The sequence below is a fragment of the Lepus europaeus genome, chromosome 3 (genome assembly GCF_033115175.1).
Source record: "Lepus europaeus isolate LE1 chromosome 3, mLepTim1.pri, whole genome shotgun sequence".
Taxonomy (NCBI): Eukaryota; Metazoa; Chordata; class Mammalia; order Lagomorpha; family Leporidae; genus Lepus; species Lepus europaeus.
This window is the reverse complement of record NC_084829.1, coordinates 7,461,159-7,482,666: the sequence shown is the minus strand read 5'-3', so window position 1 is coordinate 7,482,666 and position 21,508 is coordinate 7,461,159. Positions and strand designations below refer to the sequence as shown.

Genomic DNA, 21,508 nt, shown 5'->3' with positions numbered 1-21,508 from the left:
CGAACAAAATGAACCAGACATAAGGGTAGTTCCATTAAGAACTTAAAACATTAAGATATTCTCCAAATAGAATCCATAAATTTGCGTGGGGAAGACCTCGGTTTCAGATACAGGCTATTTAACAAGTGCTTTGTGACCGTGACATGAACGCTGGCACCAGGGCACCTAGAATTCAATTCCTTAGCTAGAACTGAGACATGCCAGGAAAGGAATAGGAAAGGTGGCTACAGCCCCACCAGTCCCTAGTCTGTCTTCAGCAATTTCAGAGCAAACATGAATGCTACCATGTTTTGCTTTTTTTTTTTTTTAAAGATTTATTTATTTATTTGAAAGGCAGTTACAGAGAGAGAGACAGAGACAGAGACAGATCTTCCATCAACTGGTTCACTCCCCGAATGTCTGTAACGACCGAGGCTGGGCAGATTGGAAGCCAGGAGCCAGGAGCTTCTTCTGGGTCTCCCACGTGGGTGCAGGGGTTCAAGGACTTGGACCATCATCCACTGCATTCCCTGGCACATTAGCAGGTAACCAGATCGGAAGTGGAGCAGCCAGGATTCGCATTGCTGCCCATATGAGATGCCAGGTCCCAGGCGGAGGCTTCACCTGCTATGTCACAACGTCGGTCCCTCTACCATGTTTTAAAACACAGAGTTACTCCGCAAAAATCATGGAACCTGTGTTTTCTAACCCTGACTGAATGACCTTAAGATACCTGTTATCATAGGCCAGCGCCGTGGCTCACTAGGCTAATCCTTTGCCTGCGGTGCCAGCACACCAGGTTCTAGTCCCGGTTGGGGCGCCGGATTCTGTCCCGGTTGCTCCTCTTCCAGGCCAGCTCTCTGCTGTGACCCAGGAAGGCAGTGGAGGATGGCCCAAGTCCTGCATGACTCCCACATGGGAGATCAGGAGAAACACCTGGCTCCTGGCTTCAGATCGGCACAGCGCCGGCCGTAGCGGCCATGTGGGGGGTGAACCAACCGAAGGAAGACCTTTCTCTCTGTCTCTCTCTCTCTCTCTCTCTCTCTCTCTCTCACTGTCTAACTCTGCCTGTCAAAAAAAAAAAAAAAAGGTATCTGTTATCTTAAGCAGTATCATGAGGATCCCCACAAAGTGTTAACATTTTCCCTCAATTTTCAACTGCTTAGTGTTCCACACTATTGTATGTTCCTCGAATAGAATTGCTTTCCCGATATAGTCATTTTTCTTGAGCACCCCCCAAAAATCTTATTAAATTGATGGGGCATGCAACACCAGCACCTGTGACACCACCACCCCATGAGCAACCAGTTCCAGTCCCGGCTGCACCACCTCCGATCCAGCTCCCGGCTAACGGCCTGGGAAAGCAGCAGAGGATGGCCCAAGTGCTTGGGCCCCTGCACCCCCAATGGGAGAACCAAGTGGAATTCCTGGCTCCTGACTTCAGCCTGGCTCAGCACCAGCCATTGTGGCCATTAGGAGAGTGAGCCAGCAGATGTAAGATCTCTCTCTCTCTCTTTTCTCTCCACCACCCTTGCAAAAACAACCAAGATAATCCAAAGATAATCCATCCCAGGCCAGTGAAGGACACACGTCACATTGCATTTCTAGGAGAGAAAGTACAGCAAAGTCACATCTATAACAATAAATGTCTGCAACTCCCAAAGGGCAGCCACTTTCAGTACAAACACCTGCTGTGTGTGAACACTGCACACACACTCCACCTAGGCTAAGGAGATACCCATCTGCCAGGGTTTCAATACAGTCTGTCCAGCTGCAAAACTCACGTGGGAATGTAATCCTCGTTATGACACAGAGGTGGGACCTTGCAGAGGTGATTAGTGGGTTGACGGTCATCTTGAGAACGGGTCTGCTATAAACGCCAGTGGCCCCACTTCCACCAGCCACACAGCCGTCACCAGACACACGCTCTTGGCTTTGGACCAGAATCATGAAGCCAAAACCAAACTCTTCCCTTTATAAGTTATCCGGTCTGTGGTCTTGTGTGATTAGCCACAGAGAACGGACCAAGACAACCTCCCTTTCTAGCCTGTTCTGGAAAAGACCATCTGTACAGGCTGGGGAGGGGCCAGCCTGGGCTGAGCAGCTGACGTCTGGGTGAGGAGCAGGGCTCGGGGCTAACCCAGGACCCGGCTGGGTGTGCGGGGGGGCTTTGGGGGAAGCAACAAGACAGCGAGCTTACAGGCTGCACGATGAGCTCCGCCCGCATCAAGCAGTCCGAGCAGTTCTGCAGGAGCTCCTGGATGGTGTTCTGGTTCTGGTGCCTGGACATCGTGCCGGTTTGGCTGCGGAGGCAAACACAAAGAATCCAGGCATGAGATCGCTCTTTTTTAAATTTCCATTTTGAAATAATTTGAAACTTTCAGAAAAGTTGCAAAAAGCTGGACAAAAATACTGCTGACTCTTCACCAGATTCCCAACTGCCCAGTCCTGAGTGCCCTGCCACCCTCTGTGTGTAGATTTCATTATTCAGGAATAATCAGGACCTTTGACCCCCAATATCACAGCATGTTTCCTAGGATTGAAGACGCTCCTTCACATGAAACTGCAGCACAATTACCAAAACCAGGGACGGTAAAGTGGATCTCATACCATTTTCTAATCCACAGAACGTTCCCAAAATCCACCAATCAGGCCCAATAATGTCCCCCACTGCTCCCACCCTGATCCATAACCCAATTCAGAAATATTCCTCTGCATTGTGAAAAAAGAAAAAACACAACTCTGGTGAGAACCGGTATCAGCAGAGACAGCGCCCCTCCCCCACCCCACAGGGGTCCAGGCAGCCAAGGCCCCCTCTGTGGGGGCCTCACTGTGCTGGCCACACACTGAGCGGGGAGACTTCCCCTGGCAAGTCTGGCGCAGGAAGAGGAGGGAGAAGCAATGTCTCCAAAAGCATTCTGTGAAATGGCAATGAAACTCACCCACAGGAAGCGATCAGAGTGAGACAGTGATGGAAAATGGAAATATCTTTCATTCAAAAATAAGCCCCTCTGGCTTTCAGGTTCTGATTTCAGGTGCTCGGGTGGTTAGTTTTGCCCCAAGAAGAGGCTCGTTCAGTGCACATTTCTAATGGGGCTATTCCCTGGGAAATGTGTGGTGGGAGCTTTAAAAGCTGTGGCTTAGCCAGTAAAGCAACCACCTGCAGTGCTGACATCCTGTTTGGCCATGGTTCTAGTCCCGGCTGCTCCACTTCCGATCCAGCTCTCCACTATGGCCTGGGAAGGCAGCGGAAATAGCCCATGTGCTTGGGCCCCTGCACCCACGTGGGAGACCCGGAAGAAGCTCCTGGCTCCTGGAGGCTTCAGCTCGGCCCAGCTCTGGCCATTGCAGCTATTTGAGGAGTAAACGAGGGGATGGAAGATCTCTTTCTCTGCCTCTGCCTCTCAGTAACTCTGCGTTTCATACAAAAATAAAAAAATTTTTAAAAAAGTACAGTGGCGCTGAAGAAGGATGTTATAGACGGTCCAGAGTCTAAAGATTAAAAAGGTGGTGAGGTTAAGAATACATTCCTTTTTTAATTTTAAGATTTATTTATTTATTTGAATGACAGAGTGACAGAAAGGGGTGGGGATGGAGGGTATAGAGAGAGGGGAGGAGAGATTTTCCATCCCAAATGGCCCCACCAGCCACGGCTGGACCAGACTGAAGCCAGGAGCCAGGAACTCCATCCAGGTTTCCCAAGTGGGTGGCAGGGACCCAAGCACTTAGGCCATCCTTTGCTGCCTTCCCAGGCACATCAGCAGGAAGCTGGATCAGAAGTGGAACAGCCAGGACTCAAACTGGTGTCCCAAGTGGCTGCTTAACCTACTGCACCACACCTCAGGCCTTGAGAGAGTCCTAGGATGTCCTTTGTCAAGAGACATTATGCCATCGCACAGCTTACGAGACGAGTTAAGGTTATCAGATCAGTGCTCAACGTGTGTGAAGTCTCACAGATACGCTAGGAGAGGCTGCAGAAACCTCAAACCCTCGCCCACAGCCGGCCTGGGCTTGTTTCTGTCTGTCTGGTGGCCGTCTGACGAACTGGACTTTCTCCTGTGCGTGCGTGTGTTAAAGAAAGGATTTCACTGTTGAAAAGGAAACACTGGCAACACTGGCTGCATTATTCGTGGACAGGGTGGGATCGCAAGAATGTGGGAACTTCTCCCACTGGTGCCTGACTATGCATCATCTCCCCGAGGGAAGCACTTTTTTTTTTCTTTGGCTACCACCTGTCTGGAGTCCAGCCCGGCAATCCAGGCTCCCCAACAAGTCGGCACTGGCTGGCGGTGGGAGGGGAGGCCAGCCCTCCCCAGGAACCACTCCCAGAAATGACACCAGTCCTTCAGGCAGGCCTGGGCAACGGGCACCTGAGCCTGCACCCATCAAAACCAGGACAACGCCCCTGCCTCCCAGCCAGTGCACCGGCCTCTTTCTCCCACTCGCAACGAGACCGGCAATCAATCGGGCACAGCTCGTACTGCGGAGACTCCATTTATTGTCCTAACTTGTGCAACATTCCAGTGGGCAGCATCAGAATCTTCCCGGGATATACCTGTTATAAAACAGGAGGCCAGAGAGACAAAGGAAGAAATGACAACATGTAGAAAGCTTGTTGAGCACCCAGTGCCAACAAGGAAATCCGGAAGGTCCCGTGTCCTTACACTGGTTTTCCTTTTGAAGGGGACAGGGGCACCTCTCCCGTGACATGCTTACAACTTCTGTTCAACAACTTGTTTCCCAGAACGATTGCCACAGAGAATGCCAGTCCCCAGGGGCTGGACGAAAGCGACAGCTCTGAGCACAATGGAAAGTCAGCCTCTTAAGTGATGGAAGGATGTGTGCCAATGCAAGAAACCATCAGAAACTGGGCCACAGGGTGGAGGCAGATGGGACATATACAAACTCTGTATTAATATATATAGATTGCCGGCGCCGCGGCTCACTAGGCTAATCCTCCGCCTTGCGGCGCCCGCACACCGGGTTCTAGTCCCGGTCGGGGCACCGATCCTGTCCCGGTTGCCCCTCTTCCAGGCCAGCTCTCTGCTGTGGCCAGGGAGTGCAGTGGAGGATGGCCCAAGTGCTTGAGCCCTGCACCCCAAGGGAGACCAGGAGAAGCACCTGGCTCCTGCCATCGGATCAGCGTGGTGCGCCGGCCACAGCGCGCCTACCGCGGCGGCCATTGGAGGGTGAACCAACGGCAAAAGGAAGACCTTTCTCTCTGTCTCTCTCACTGTCCACTCTGCCTGTCAAAAAAAAAATATATATATATATTAAATTAATTTATTTATTTGAGAGGCAAAGAGCTAGACGCTGGTTCACTTCCCAAATGCCCACAGGAGCTGAAGCAGGGTTGGAGCTGAAGCTGGGAGCCAGGAAGACACTGTTGGTCTCCCACGAAGGTGGCAAGAAGCCAATTACTGGAAATGAAACCCAGGTACCTGATGGCACTTTCTATTGTAAGGACAACTCTTCTGTAAATCTGACAGTATCCCAATAAAAATGTATTTGAAAGGATAAAAAAAAAGAGGCAGGGAGGTGAAAGTCTTTTGTGAATTAATATATGAAGTGTGCATACAAATTTTTTTTTCTAAATGTTTATTGACTTTCATCTACTTCAAAGGCAAACCTACAGAGACAGAGGAGAAAGAGATCTTTTACCTAGTGGTTCGCCTCCCCAGTGCCCACAGCAGCCAGGGCCGGGCCAGGCCAAAGCCAGGAGCCCCGAACTCCATCCGGGTCTCTCACATGGAAGGTAAGGACCTAGGTATTTGAGCCATCCTCTGCTGCCTCCTAGGCGCATGAGCAGGGAGCTAGATGGGAAACAGAGCAGCCAGGACCCAAACCAGCCTCCACTATGGATGCCAGCATCACAGGTAGTAGCCTAACCTGCTGCACCACCACACCCACCCCGAGACTTGTTAAAGTGAGTTTATGAGACCAAAGCCATGTGACAACAAAATGTGAAACACACCAGCTTCTTTGTACCCAACTCCCAGAGAGTTACACGGCACTTAGGAATAAATTCCATCCATAAAAAGGGAGTAAGGAGATTCTGTGTAAGCTTAAAACACGGCGGGGTGGTCTCTATTTGTTACTCCTTCTTCCTAGTTGGAGAAGACATTCCTTCTGCTAGGGACCAGCCGGCACTTCTGTAACGACAAGGCACCTCGTCCACTCCCCCTCACCCACACGCACCCAAACTCTGAAAACAGTAAGCCACTTCATAGGCTATTGATAACGCATTTTTAAAAAAGATTTTATTTATTTGAGAGGCAGAGTTACAGACAGAGAAGGGGAGAGAGAGGTCTGCTATCCGCTGGTTCACGGATTAACCAGATTTCATCTCATACATTTGTCCCCCTCGTATCGAGGCGGGATCCTTTCCAGGGCCCCCAGGGGATGCCTGGAACTGATGTTCCTGAACCCTGCATATACTACATTTTTTCCTACACATAGGGACCTACAATAAAGTTTAATTGATAAGTTAGACGAGGCAAGAGGTGCACAGTGGGAGTGCACAGACACTCAGCCCAGGCATCAGGGTAACAGTTGAGATGCCCACAATTCGTATCTGAGTGCTTGGGTTCGAGTCTCGGCTGCACTCCTGATTCCAGCTCCCTGCTGTTGCCCAGCCTGAGAGGCAGCAGTGACGGCTCAGACGGCTGAGTCACTGCCCCTCGGGGAGACCTGGATCGAGCTCCCAGCTGCCTGCATCAGCCCGTCCCAGCCCCAGCCGTTGTGGGCATCTGGGGAATGAGCCTGTGGTTGAGAACTGTGTCTTCCTTCCTCTCGACAAATAAGTTAATACAAATTTAAAAAGAGAGAGAGAGAGATGAACAATACTAAAATAGAACAATCACAACAATATACTATAGTAAAAGTTATTTAAACTCACGCATCATTTATTGCTGGAATTTTCCACTCCTATTTCAGCCCATGAAACCACGGATAAGGCGCAGACCACTGCACACAGGTAAAGACTTTGACCCTGAGGGCAAGGCCCACTTCTATCTCTCAGCTGTAAAGACCCCCACTTCAACCTGAGGTGTGCCAAGATCACCCTTTGGCCAGACAGGGAACCAGACGGACACCTTGCAAATGGCTCAGACCACCAAAAAGGACAGCCTGGGGCCAACCCGGGTTCAGTGGCTGGGGACAAGAGAATGCCCTGGCTGCTTCAGTCTGTTTGTCTCAGCCGGATCGGCCCACACAGAGCTGGCTGGCCCTGGTGGAAAGGGTTCTGGCCCCGCAGGTCGGCGTGACAGGACACACGTACCAGCCAGGCGTGCAGAGACAGGTTCTGCAGCAGGAGCGAAGCATACGCGTGTTTTAGAAGTGCTGTGTAGCTGAAAACTTTGTGAGTCAGATCACGTTTTGTTATCAGCCATATAATTTTAGATTTTTTTTTAATCTCAGAAAATGTTTACACCTCCATTGTTCATCTATTGAGCTAATTGACATCTAAAATTTCTCAGCTCACTCATCCTAACTCCTATTTTCTGAAAGTTCCTCACTGAAAATAGACTGAAAGTCTATGCCCTGGTTAATGGCTACTAAGTTTCCTCTTCAATTCACACAGTGCACTTTGGGAAAATGCAAAATGCTACCAGGCATGAAGAAATAATTTGGAAGTGAATATACTTATTTTGCAATCAAATAAGGACTTTTAAAAAGTTCTGACCTCAGAAATATTCCTACATATTTGTATGTGTACAAATATGCTACATCTATTCAGGGTGGTGAGATTTAAAATTGTGTTAGGAACAGAACTAGCAAGGCTCAAGGTGGTTAAACTGCTCAGTTCCATTTCGGTGGCTTGGAAGAAGGACGACCTCATAAGCTTTAAAGAATAAGAAACTTCACTTGGGTCAAATCAAGCAAGAGAATACCGACTTCTAAAAGTAAATGCTGACTTTGGACAAAGCATCATCCTTGAAAGGTTTCACTCTTCTCAAACTGTTTTATCTTCAGACTCACCAGACCAATGATTCAAATTGCAAAGAACCTGCCTGCACAAACATTTTTTTTTCAAGGTTCATTCTGAAACTTGTTTAAACAAATAATGGTTCCGAATGTTTGCATAAAGATCCCTTCCTGGGCTGTGCTGAAAGGAAAACACGTCCTGGATCTCCCTCCCGGGACAGGTCGTGCCTACCTGTGAGTAACACAGAAAGTAAGACTCCAGGATTAGCTGTCTCGAGGGAGGGAGTAGTCTAACAACCACTACCGAGAACATGCAGGAAAAACTACAGGACAAATGTTCTGAAGAGGCATGCCTTACAAAGTAATACTTTTAAAAGTTACCTTTGTATTCGGAAAGTAATTTTATGGAAACATGCCCTGTTCATCAGACACTTGGATATACTTTCTTCCCACTGGGCCCCTCCCTCCCTCCCTCCTTCCTTCCTCCCTCCCTCCCTCCCTCCCTCCTTCCTTCCTTCTTTCCCTCTCCTCTTTCTTCTGCTGGTTCAACCAACACAGGGTTGTGTGCCACAACGGGGGTCCTACGTCTCTCTCTTTGTATTAGGGTTCGTGGGATAAGGGCCAGGACACACTGATAACTCTGTATCAGATGTTATGCTAATTATACAATGCACTGCTATGGACCCGAAGGCCTATTTGCTTAGCTCTTTATAACGTTCAAGGTGCTTCCCACATAAAGTTTTAATGTTTTAACTTCTTCAAAGGCTCTTACGTGAAAAGAAAAAATGTCTTTCCTTCTACTTTTCAGGACAATACCATTCCTTGCAGACCCAGTAAACCCCTACCAGTCCCACTAAACGCCTACCAGTCCCACTAAAGCCCCACCAGTCCCACTAAAGCCCCTACCAGTCCGCTGCGGCGCCACCTGCCCCACCAGACACCACCTCCGCCTCCGCCCCCACTTCTGCTCTGGCTGTTTACACACCTGGCAACGCGGCTCCTGGGGAGCAAAGTCCCACACCTTAGTCATCCTGCACTCCTCCACACCTGGGGACGCTGGGTCTGCACACAGAAGTACTGAGTGCCTGTGTGTTTGGCTTGGAGAGGCAGAGGAAGGACAGAAGACTGGCTGAGGACATTACCAATCACTCCCCTGATTCCCAGAGCTCGGTCAGGGGGTGCAGTTAGCTCTCCCAGTGCCACCCCAACTACAAGCAAAAAGGGGCGTCTCTTCTTACAGAGTGTGGGAAGAGGGCAGCCAGGAGCTGCGGAACCTCATGAACCTGCTGCTTCCTTTCGGGGTACCTGTCTCTCCGTTTTTACACCCCGGGTTTGCCAGTTCGTGTACTGTGAACTTCAAGACTCCAAAGTGGGGCAGTCTATGCCCTCTCGGCTCTGTCCCCTCCAGTGGCACAGTCTGACACCGGGAGCACATTAGCATGACCTCCGCTCATGGTGCCCGGTGGTTCTGCACCTGCCACAGGTAGGAACGCCCACCTCCGGGTGGCAGAAGCCAGCTCCCCACATCACGAGCTCCCACTGCGGGGTGGGGGGCGGCTCCTGCTGTTGTTACGACATGGTTCTGTAATGTCATTTTTGTGATTTTTGCCTTTGCCCCAGTCCATCATTTGAAGGACATCCTGCAGCAAACTGGGCCTGGGGTGAGCAGGGCAAAGAAAGACAAGAAAGAAATGAATTGGGTGTTCAGCGCGAGGCATTTTCAAGACCCATCGGTAACCGTTTGAGACAATTCAGAGAATGGCACATTTTAACAGCATGAAAGAAATGTATAGAAGGGGTTAGAAAACTCACAGAAAGATCTTTTATGAAGTGGCAATAACATTTGAACACCTGATCCTTACAAATGCAATGCCAAAATGGAATTTCTACTTTGAATTACTTCCCTATGCAAAAACTTGCATTTATTTGACTGAAGCCTAAAAAAAAAAAAATCAGACAAGTTGTCTAGTTGTCTGTCAAAAAGCCAACTCCTCCCACTGCCCCACCCTCAGGTGCCAAATGTAGCAAGGGGTGTCCTGTCTGTGTCAAAATTTTTAATTCCAAGCAAACCCTTAGATCTGTTTGCAGCCTCATCTCATTAAAGTGTCTTCATTGTCACAAAACGTGGATTTGACATTCATGAGGTCTTTGAAAGACTTTGTCCCTTCCAGCCCAAGATGCCTCTGGTGGACAGTAGCATTTTATGGGCCATCTCTTTGAAGGAATGGCTGGCCGCTTGAGCCTTGGGGTCTGTGGGACCACAGCTTCAACCCTTTGCAAGAGGCAGGACCAGCCTCTTGGACTGGGCCAGCTCAGCTGGGGGGGGGGGGGGGGTGGCAATGCTCTGAACTTGGAGCACCAAGGCCCCCAGGCTGAAATGCTCCTTCTAGAACCTTCTAGAACCTCCACATCCAGAAAGACTGGTTAGCTAAGAGTCAAGTGAGACTCCCTCCGTCACACCCACTCCTTTGCTCCACCCTAACAAGTCAGCACTGAAGCACTAGGGACATCAGCAGTTTCTTCCTTCCCAAGACACTAATCACCTGAACAACAATGAAATTATGTCTGTGTTTAGAGAAAAAAAATATTGTTGAAAGCTCTTTTGTCTCATTCAGTGGATCTAACCAACAATTAGTCAGCTTAATACAGAATCCTATTGTCCTTTTTTTCTCCTAAACAGATGAAAATCCTACAACAGTATTAATAAGAGAATATAATGGTTATGAGATAATTGTTTCCCAGGAACACACAGATTAAAAAGAAACAGAGGGGTCGGTGCTGTGGCTCGGCCAGGTAAAGCCACGGCCTGCAGTGCCAGCAACCTATATGGGCGCCAGTTCAAGTCCCAGCGGCTCCACTTCAGAACCAGTTCCCTGCTAATGCACCTGGGAAAGCAGCAGAAGATGGCCCAAGTGCTTGGGCCCCTGCACCCACGTGGGAGACCCAGAGGAAGCTCCTGGCTCCTGGCTTCAGCCTGGCCTATCCTGGCCACTGCAGCCACTTGGGGAGTGACAATGGAAGACAATGGAAGACCTCTCCCTCTCTGTCTTTCCTCTCCCTGTAACTCTTTCAAATAAATAAATAAATCGTAAAAGAAAAAAGAAACAGAAACTCAGGTTAAGTGCAAAGTTTACAAGTAGAAAAGATGAATCCTAATGACAAAGATTTGATCTTTTTTCTTGGGTCCTGTGGCATCCTGGATTCAAATCCAGCTCAGCCACTCACCTGGACCCTGTGTGAAGACCCTAGCCTCACTCTGCCCTCTGTAAACTGGTTAAGTTTACCGTGAGATGTGAGCTAATGTACGTAGCACCCCTGGCCCAGCACTGGCGCTTGTTTGCCGGGTAATGGTAACCACTACTGACCACAGATCTGGTATTTTTATAAAAATCTATGAAATAACCAAATTTCATAAGCACATCAGGGCTACCTGCCACACATTACGCTAACCCGAAGCTTAACTTTGCAATCACATCCCAGAAAAAGTATTTAGAGCATCCATTCTCTGAGTCACCAAGCGCGGAGCCTGTTTGCTCAGACTCTCCCTCGCCTCCACGCCACGTCCCAGCTGAAGCTGTCACTCCGCCTGGGTGCGCCTGCTTTCCCACGCTCCAGCACCTAGGGTTAGGGTGCAAGGGCTTCCCACAGTCCCTCCCATCCACACCACCTGGCATAGCCCACGCCTTCAACGGGCTGGCTCCCCTCTGCCTCGCCCTATCTCCTTCGTGGCATTCAAGGTCTCCTACTCTCTGGCCCAAAAGGCTCCTGCTCCTGCCCCTTTGCCTCCTGCTGCCTCCCCACGCACAGTGAACACCCAGAAAGGAGCCTGCTCCGTGCTCCTCAGACCTCTCTCACACTCTCACCCCTGCCCTGGGGCTGCTCTCTGCCCACCCCTCTTCACCCACTGACACCCAGCAAAGCCAAATTTCCTTTTGAAAGCCTGACAGTGCTCCCTGACAGGTGTTCTCTGGGCTCCTCCTGAGGGCAGACCCCGCCGCTCCTGTCCCTTGCCCAGTCTGGACCTTGGGTACCCATCTTCCTTGAAAGACTACTTGAAAGTCTCTTTCATCCCCCTTGACTCACGCAATGCGTGCAGCAGGTGCCCAGCACCGACCTGCAGAATGAATACGTGGAATTCGAGATGCTGGGGGTATTGCGGCATCACAGGCCTGTCCAGTCTCAAAGCCCAGCTGGGAAGGCCCAGGGAGGACAAGGGGAGGGGCCCTGGGTTCTCGGGCCAGCCGAGCAGGGAGTGGACCCTGGGGTCTTGGGCACATCTTAGTGTGGTGTTTGTGCAGGCTCTGTGTCCTTTCTCCCAAATACACTGCAATTATGAAAAGTAACAAACTTATTTAAAAAGGGCATCGACTAGTGTTCTGTTCTGCAATTCTGAGCTCTGGAGAAAAGCCAGCAGGAACGTTACAGCCCCATACTTCTGCAGCTTAGTGACTTCGCTCGGCTTCTAATCCTGCAAAATCCACAGTCGTCCGTGAAAGATCTAACCGCCAGGCTTCGACACTTTGGTAACAAAGTTCATCATAAATTAGAATTGTAGCTACAGGAACAAGACTACAACGATTCTGCTGTAATTCAAAACAACCTCAATACAGTGCTCCACACAAGCACAACCCCAAGTTTACATCTTCAAAAACCATGGATATTATCGCGCGTGTACCATTGGCCAATTAACAAATATGAAACCGAAGTTGTTAAATTACATAGCTGCAGACTCCATCCAACCTTAAAAAAATAAAAGATACAAAGGCCAGATGGGGGGAGGGGGAGGGGTGCGAATTACCGCACACATGAGACCCGATAACGCCCTCAAAGTGCCTGCGGAAGGACAGACAACAGGAATGTTATCCAGTCACTACGCGGGGCAGTGACATCCGAGTGCCTACACGCCATCTAGCTGATTTAAGGACAAGCTTAATCATTGAGCCCACAAAGCGCCCGTTTTTGAAATCCAACCAGCAGGTTTTTTTTTATTTTTGTGCTTAAAAAAAAAAACAACAAAAACAAACCAGCAAACACCTTTCCTTAGGAAACTTCTGCTCAGAAAGAGCTCCTGTGACGTTGTTACTACTGAGGGTCAGGCAGCAGGGCTCCCTGGGTGGGAGGGGCCAGGAGGCGGCGCCCGCCAGAGCCAAAGGCCCCCTGCGCACCAAACTCTGACTTAACCAGAAAAACAGGCGGTGCAGCCCAGCGCCTGCAGAGTCAGCGTTCGCGGGCTGTGAGGGAGGCAGCTACACCCCTCCGGGCCGCACAGGCTGGGCTCCGGACAGGTATGACCACCACTCAGGCCGCCCGGCCGGACACCCCGCTGCTGTCCACACCCGCATTGATGGGGGAGGGGGGGCATCCTCCAAGTAGGGAAATTTTCCCCTGGGGTCTTTTCCCTGCCCAGGGGAATGTAGCACTTGACAGTTTTATAAACAGACTTTACGGTGGAAAACCAGAGCCCAAGAAACTCCACACGAGGGCAGACAGCCTCCCCCTAGACACGTTGCAACGAGCCATCGTGAGCCTCGTATCTCTGTGCAAGCCCGAGCCGGGGCACGCACTGATACTCAGCTCATTGAACCGACTCCTGTCAACTTAGAGAGGAAGTCGAGGCTAGCAGTTTATGAAGCACTAAACATGTGTGTGTAATCCACACCTAAAGGTTGTGCTTCCCAAATCCTGGAAGACGGCGAGAAAAAAAAAAAGAAAAAGGCTCAGATTTAAATATGTTAAAAACTTCAAGTTTAAAAGCCAAGTTTCCATTCCTCCTACTGCTTGGCACAAGTCCCCTGGAAACCCCCAGGAGTCCCTTGTTCAAAAACTGTTCAATTTGTTTCGCAGAGAAACAGAATAAATGATCGATGCGATCCGGTTATAAACAAGCGAATCTGAGCGGAAAACAAGCCGCAACTCCATCCAAACGGCCCCAGGGGTGCTCCGGGGGCTCCGGCCCAGCCGCGGGCCTGGGAGCCCCGAGTCCGCGTCCTGCGGGTCAGCTCCGAGCCTCCGGGCCCAAAGCCCGGCGCGGGGCGCGAAGGCCGGGGCGGGAACGGGGCGGAGAGCGCCTTCCGGAGCCCCCGCGCGCCCCGCGACCCCTCGCCGGGGGCCCGGGCCCGGGCTCCCCTCCGTAGCCCCCCCAGCCCACACCACCCAGACCCGAGGGAGGACCCCGAGCCGGCGCTGCGCCATCCAGGCCCCGGGGTCGCTCTTGCAGAGCGAGAAACAAAGGGCTGGGCGCGGGGCCGCAGGTGAGCTCGGGCCGAGGCCCCCACACCGGCGCCGCCCGTCGGGGTGACCAGGAATTCGGGGTGCGCCCGCACAGACGGCTCCGGGCTCCCGTGGCCGCCGCCTCTCGCTCTTTTACGCTTTTTATTTCTGATCACAGTCCGAGGGAAGGGGTTCCACGAGTGCGGGCCCCTCCTGCCCGCCGGGCCCGGCCCAGGGCACCTGGAGACGCCGGCCCCCGGCTCGGGCCGGCTGGAAGCAGGAGGGCGGAACTGAGCGCCCGCGCGGGGCGTCGCGGCACCTGCCCGCCCGGGGCCGGCTCCCGGGCCGGTACCCACCAGTAGCCGTCGGAGTTCTGGTCGACCGTGCAGCGCCGCGAGTAGTACATCCGGCCCGGGCCCCCGCCGCCGCCGCCGCCGCCGCTGCCGCCACCCCCGCCGCCGCCGCCGCCGTAGGTCACCTCGTAGCGCAGGTCCGGGCCGGACTCGGCGCGGGTCATGCGGCCCAGCGTGTTGATCCGCGGGTGGGAGCCTCCGTTGCAGCTCATGTCGGCGGGCGCTCGGGAGAGCGGCTCAGCGCCGAGGCATGCGCCGGGCGGGCTCCGAGATGGCGCTGGGGGTCCCGGGAGGGCGGGCCGCCGGGGCCGGGGGCGTTGCGGGGCGCGCTCGGAGTGCGGCGAGGACGCTCCGGGCCGGCACAGGAGCGGGAGCTGTGGCTCGCAGGGCGGCGAGGGCGCAGAGGAGCTGCGTCGCGGCGGGGTGTTGGTGTTGGTCGGCCGGGGCGCGAGTCTCCTCCCCGCTGGCACACGGCGCCGAGGCCACACCTGGCCGCCTGCTTCCCAGGGCGGGGTGCGGCCGCCGCCCCCGCCCCCCGCGGCGGTCAGCGACGCGCCCGGGCCGCCCCTCCCCGCCTGCGCCCGCTGCCGGGCGGCGCCGCCGAGGCCGGCACAGGGGCGGGGGCCCCGGGGCCCCGCGACCCCGAAAGCCGGGCCGGGCCTTGGAGGAGCTGCTCGCTCCCCAGGGCGGGGTCGGGTGGGCTACTCCGGAACGGAAGGGCCGGCCCCTCGCTCGCTCGCTCGCTCGCACGATTGCTCATTCATCGTTTGCTTTTGCTCATCCTTGGACCGGACGGAATCCGGCTGGGGAAGGGAACGCGCAGCACAGGAGGGGTTTTGTTTGGGACTTTTCCGTAATCCGGGAAATTTTGCTGAAGTCTGATTTCTGACATGTGGACACCACCCAAGTCTGCAGCCCTCTTCCCTGGGATGGTCTGAGAGTGTACGCGGCTCTATCTTTTCCTTCCAACACGGAGGGTCGTTTTAAACCGGAGATTGTAAGGGTTTCAGACCTAGTTTGTGAATTCCGCAAAAGGTGGTTTGCGGGTCTGGCGCGGCTGCTGGGTGCGCTCTCCCCACTTCCCGGCCGGGCCCCCTTTGGGCGGCCCAGGCCCTCCTGGGGCCTGAGAACCCTGGACAGATAACACCCTGTGGGGCACAGAGGAGTACGTGGGAGCCAGGACATTCCAGCGCCTCGTTCCAGGGCCACTCCCGTTTAATAGCTGCGCGTGAGCCACGCTGAAGCCTCCATCGGCCGGAGACCTGGCCACTCTGTCCATTAGCAGCTGTTTCAGTCACTTGGAAAACTGTAAAGATCTTTAAGTATTTCTCATTTGCTCAAAGAATGCCAGCCAACTTGCCTTCTTATACCATGTATTTCTAAAATATTTCTGAACTGAGAAACAAAAATCGAACTGCATTGGCATGAAGACACCTTGACCTTTGAACACAATCTTGGACAAAACGTCCTGTCTTCTTCCACCGCTGGTGGCAGAGGTAACTAGCCAGACAGACCAGGAGATCAGAAATTTCCCGGTGGTAACACCCCATTCTTAACAAAGGCGAGTGTGGTTGAGTGTTAGTGTTCACGGGAGCACACTGATGGAGAGACAAGACGTGTTCCTTCTGAATCGGAACCCATGGCTGCCCGTCAGCCTCAGCAGGGACAGCCCATAATATCCACTAACTGGGAGGTGCCCCTGCAGATTTTTATTGAGGCTTGTTTCCCTCTGTGTGCACGTGACTATAACCTACTATGTGGAAGAACCAGGGCCAGACTCTACAAAACACAAAGGCACAGTCACCTATCTTTAAAAAATGTTATAGTAAAGCTTCAGCTTGGAAAATTCAGGGACTCCTTTGTTTCCAGTAATGTGGAATTTAAAAAGTGCGTGTGATTGCACATAGACTTCTTAAAAACAACACACGGATCTGTGAACCACCTCCAGTGATGTCAAAAGTTCCTCTGAGCCAAGGGGCTCCCATTGGGCACCCAGGAACTCAGCCAAACAGCACCCAGGCTCAGAGCTCTTCCATCTGGTTATGAAATGGGAAGGGGTGAAAATCGCAACCTGCCAGCTACGCACTGCTGGCTGCCATTGCCTCCTGGACCCTTATCGCTCCCTAAACTCCTGGAGGTGTTCCCCAAGACACACCAGGCCTCCCGCCCGCCAGACCCCGCAGACCCGCAGGTGGGGGAGACAATGCCTCTCACTTGTCTTTCTCTGCAGGTGATGGAGGAAGGTAAAACAATGAAATATGTAGACGAACATGCTAGAGAGATGGAATCCAGACACACACACACACACAACGTTGGCTGTCTAGGCTGGCTCAAGTGGTGGTGAAGGTTCAGGGTCAAGTGACCAGAGTTCTGATCCTGATGCTACAGTTGACGTGGGCAAGAGTCCAATTTCATGTGCAAAGTGGAAATGATAATACTTGCTCTGCCAACTTTCCGGATCTACAGTGAGGAACAAATGAGACCGGGAAAGGTTACATAAAGCTTACAGGTACCACCCGATAAACCGAAGGCTCTTGTTGAAGACGAACCTTTGGAGTTTCTGTCTTTATCCTTTTAGTGAATTAGTAAACCTCCCTCTTGGGAGCATCAAACATTCATTCACTTACATCTGCTGATCGGACATGCGTGAACATTCATTTATCCTGATTGGACATCAATGCAATGAATAAGGCAGCACTCTTGTTACACTGTAGGAGATCAAAGTCTATAATGTGAAAACAAATTATTCTAACACCACATCAGGTGTGCTACAAAAACAGTGGCACGTTTCCAGAATTGTCGGGGCACAGCTAAGTGGTGTAAAAGCTCCTGGTTTCTGACAGAGATGCTTTAAAGTTCAGAACTGAAGTCTGGCAAAGCCTTCGTTCACTGAGTGAGGTAGCTATTTTTGCCCTGCCACTTGTAGATAGGGCCCTTGTACTGATACAGAGGTCACCTTGGGCAGCTTTCTCTCTGGCTCACCTTAGAAATGACCTTGGAGTTAGGAAAGAACCATCTGTCATATCCTGAGCAGACTTGTAGAACTGAACAGAACACCTTGATTTCGGTGAAATTGAAAGGAGTCATTTACTTGCTCTAAATTCCCGTGGGAACACTCATATCTCTTTGTTGGTAAATGATATCCCTTTGTCAGAGAAAGATTTGCAGCCCCATGAGTTAAAATAACTGTTCTGCCTGCCAGCGGAGTTGTAGTTTAATAAATCAGGACTAAAAACAGAGGCTAGGATTGGAACACCTATTAAAGTGGCAGATAATTAAAATTTTAGTAGGATACATACACATAAAGGCATTTCAAAAAGTTCGTGGAAAACAGAATTAGAAGATAATTAAAAGATAAGTGTGTTTATTTTGGTGTTCAAAAGTTTGAAACTGGGGCTGATGCTGTGGTGCGGCAGGTTAAACTGCCACCTGCGACACTGGCATCCCTGTTCAGTCCCAGCGGCTCTATTTCCAACCAAGTTCCCTGGTTATGCACCTGGGAAAGCAGCAGAAGACCGACCAAGGACTTGAGCCCCTGCCACCCAATGGGGTTCCAGGCTCATGGTTTCAGCCTGACCCAACCCTGGCCGTTGCAGCCATTTGAGGAGTAAACCAGTGGATGGATGATTTCTCTCTCTTTCCCTTGCTCCATAACTCCAATTTTCAAATAAATAAGTGTTTTTTTTTTTAATTTGAAATCCAGGCATGTGAGTGCATATTCTTTCTTACTGTTCCACTTGATTTTTTTCCAACTTAAAAAAAATTATTTATTTGAAAGGCAGAGAGAGATCTTCCATCCACTGGTTCATTCCCCAAATGCCCACAACAGTCATTATTGGATCGACCCAAAGCCAAGACCCCAGAATTCAATCCAGGTCTTTCTTGTGGGGGCAGAGACCCAGTTGTCACCTACTGCTTCCCAGAATGCACAGTAGTAGGAAATCAGAAGTGGAACCAGAACTTGAACTCCAGTACTCCAGTGTGGATGTTGATGTCCCAGGCAACATCTTAACCATTGCACCAAACACCTGCCCCTTGCTCTTCTATTTGCATACACAAATTAGAATCCTCTGTAAAACTGATCTCTCCTAGCTAAAATTGTTGAAATTATTCAAAGCTTTTGTCAAAGAAAGCAGTTTGATAAATCATATAAAGTTATTCAGAAACAGGAAAATGTTAATAAAATATATAAACCCCAACTATCTTTATTTCCCTTGGAGAATTTTTCTGTTTATAATGGCTTTGTGTTGTTTTTTTCTTAAACAGGGAAGGTAGTTAACTTTATAATTTTTTCTGATTTATTTATATGTATTTATTTGAAAGAGACAGACACAGAAAGAGATCTTCCATTTGCTGGTTCACTCCATGAATGCCTGTAACAGCCAAAGATGGGACAAGTGGAAGCCAGGAGCCTGAGGCTCGATCTGGGTCTCTTACCTGGGTGGGAGGGACTTGAGCCATAACCTGCCAAGTTCAACTAGAAGCAGAGCAGGGACTTGAACCCAGGCACTTCTATCTGGAACGTGAGAACCCCATTTGGTGTCTTAACCTTCTGTGCCAAACACCCCCCCCCCCATTTTAGAAATTAAACAGCTGAGGGGAAGATCTCAAGCACACTTTCCGCCAGCACAGTGATGAGGAACTATGGCTGCCATTTCATTTTTGCACAGGTAATAGCTAACAAAGTGCACTATCGTTTGTGTTTTAAGAGGATGTTTTTCAACTGCCTTTCATTGGGTAGCTTGGATATTGGGGATTTACCACACTCTTCCGTCTGGTCCCCTTTTTCACTAGGAGCCCAGGTTTGTGAGATGGGAGACTGGAGGTTAGGGGTGCCAACGATATGGGTGCCACACAAGGGCCACCCATGCCTTTAGCCAAGAGATTTCTAACCCTCCAAACTACACAACTCTCTCGTGGGCAAGCCATCCGGTCAATAAATACAAGAGTGAAAGAAGTGAACCTTTTCAGTGTACCCCTGGTGGTTCCCCATTCCGAGCATGACTGTGGAGGGCTGCCAAGCTGTATACCATGCTGGGATTGTACGGGCTGTCTTCAGATGGTTCGTGGGGAAACTGTGCGTGGGTTTCAAAACCTTCTGCACCAAAATAAACTTACATTTTTTAAGTTTTTATTTAATGAATGCATTTTTTTCATAGATGCAACTTTAGGAATATAGTGGTTCTTTCCCCCACACCCACCCTCCCACCTCCCTCTCCTTCTCTCATCTCCTTCTTCATCGTGGTTCTTTTTTTTTTTTTTTTTGACAGGCAGAGTGGACAGTGAGAGAGAGAGAGAGACAGAGAGAAAGGTCTTCCTTTGCCGTTGGTTCACCCTCTAATGGCCGCCGCGGTAGCGCGCTGCGGCCGGCGCACCGCGCTGTTCCGATGGCAGGAGCCAGGTGCTTCTCCTGGTCTCCCATGGGGTGCAGGGCCCAAGCACTTGGGCCATCCTCCACTGCACTCCCTGGCCACAGCAGAGAGCTGGCCTGGAAGAGGGGCAACCGGGACAGGATCGGCACCCCGACCGGGACTAGAACCCGGTGTGCCGGCGCCGCAAGGCGGAGGATTAGCCTGTTGAGCCACGGCGCCGGCCCGTGGTTCATTTTTAGTTTGATTTTATATACAGAGGACCAACTCCATGTTAAGCGTAGATTTCAACATAAACTTATATTTTAATCCCTTTTATCCACAAACCTTTTGGTGTCCCCCCTAGTGAAGGTGCAGATTATCACTGGCGGAAGTTGTGGACATGCACCACGTGCATCTATAATGTGCTAATAGGTACGGGAACAGAATGATGAGCAGCTCCTCAAGCCTCGTGGAGAATTCTCATGCAGCTCTCTCAAAGAACTTTTATGCCAGCTATTTTCAACATTTTTAGATCCTCAGCACTATTTCTACAAAGGAAATCCCCCAAGGACACTCAGTAGCAGAAACAAACCATGGGGGTGCCAGAACTTCCCACTGCTCCTGGCCCCCACCTTCTGATGCTCTGGCCGCAGAAGCACTTCTACAATCAACATGTCATTTAAAAAACCACACTTTAAAAATATATTGGATGTATTTATTTGAGAGACAGACAGCTGGTTTGCTCCTCAAATGCCCACAGTGGTTAGGGCTGGGCCAAGGTCAAGGGTAGGAACTGGGAACCCAGTCCAGGTCTTCCACATGGGTAGCAGAAACCCAGTTACTTGGCCATCACCTGCTGGCTCCCAGGGAGTGAATTAGCAGGAAGCTGGAGTGAGGAGCTGCAGCCAGGAGTTAAAGCCCAGGGTTCTGATATGCAATGCAGCAATGTAGGCACCTTAACCAGCACTTTTTTTTTTTTTGAAGGTTTATTTATTTATTTGGAAGGCAGAGTGACAGAGAAAAAGAGAGAGAGATGGATCTTGCATCCACTGGTTCACTCCCCAAATGCCTGCAAAAGCCAGGGTTGGGCCAGGTTGAAACCAGAAGCCAGGAACTTCATCAGGTTTCCCACGTGAGTAGCAGGGATCCGTATACTCGAGCTGTCATCTCCCCTGCCAGATGCATTAGCAGGAAGCTAAATTAGAGAGGAGGAGCCGGGACTTGAATCAGCACTCCCGTGTGGGATGCAAGTTGTGGCTTCCCCGGGCTGCACCACAACACCCACTCCATCAGCCACCAAGCTAACAGCCCACAAAACCCACATTTTCCTAAAAGAAAACAGTGGGTCCCCAGATAAGAAACTACGTTGAATTACCCTATACTTAAAATACCAGGATTTTGTCTGTTTCTAGTGCTCTTCCCACGGTGTGAAAATTTCTGTGCAGTCAGGCATGAAGGAGCACTTTCAGAGCAGTGATTAACAATCAGCTGTAAACCAAGAAACTGTCTTAAGGGTTATATCTTCCTCCACTAGACACAGGGGCTGTCTGGATACGCAGTAACTAGAAAGTAACACGCCTGCCCTGCAGAAGTCATCCCGCAGAGAGCTTCTCTGGTTACATTTAGTCATGTTCCTGGAGGTGAGGCAACCATCTTGGCATCCTCGGGTCCAGCACAGGTGCCGTGGGC

General features: G+C 51.0%; 1 protein-coding gene across 2 annotated transcripts in view; it reads right to left on the bottom strand.

Annotated features, from left to right (window-relative positions):
* Positions 1-14,836, bottom strand: part of DSP (desmoplakin) — a 47,475-nt gene extending 32,639 nt beyond the window's left edge. The window contains exons 1-2 of one of the 2 annotated variants that reach the window (XM_062184349.1): positions 14,472-14,836; positions 2,180-2,282 (exon numbers count right to left, since the gene is read on the bottom strand). In XM_062184349.1, the coding sequence (XP_062040333.1) occupies positions 2,180-2,282; positions 14,472-14,680 (312 nt within the window). In that variant the 5' untranslated portion in view covers positions 14,681-14,836. The remainder of the gene's footprint in view (positions 1-2,179; positions 2,283-14,471) is intronic. The other variant, XM_062184352.1, reaches the window with a different exon arrangement.
* Between the last annotated feature and the right edge of the window lie 6,672 nt (positions 14,837-21,508).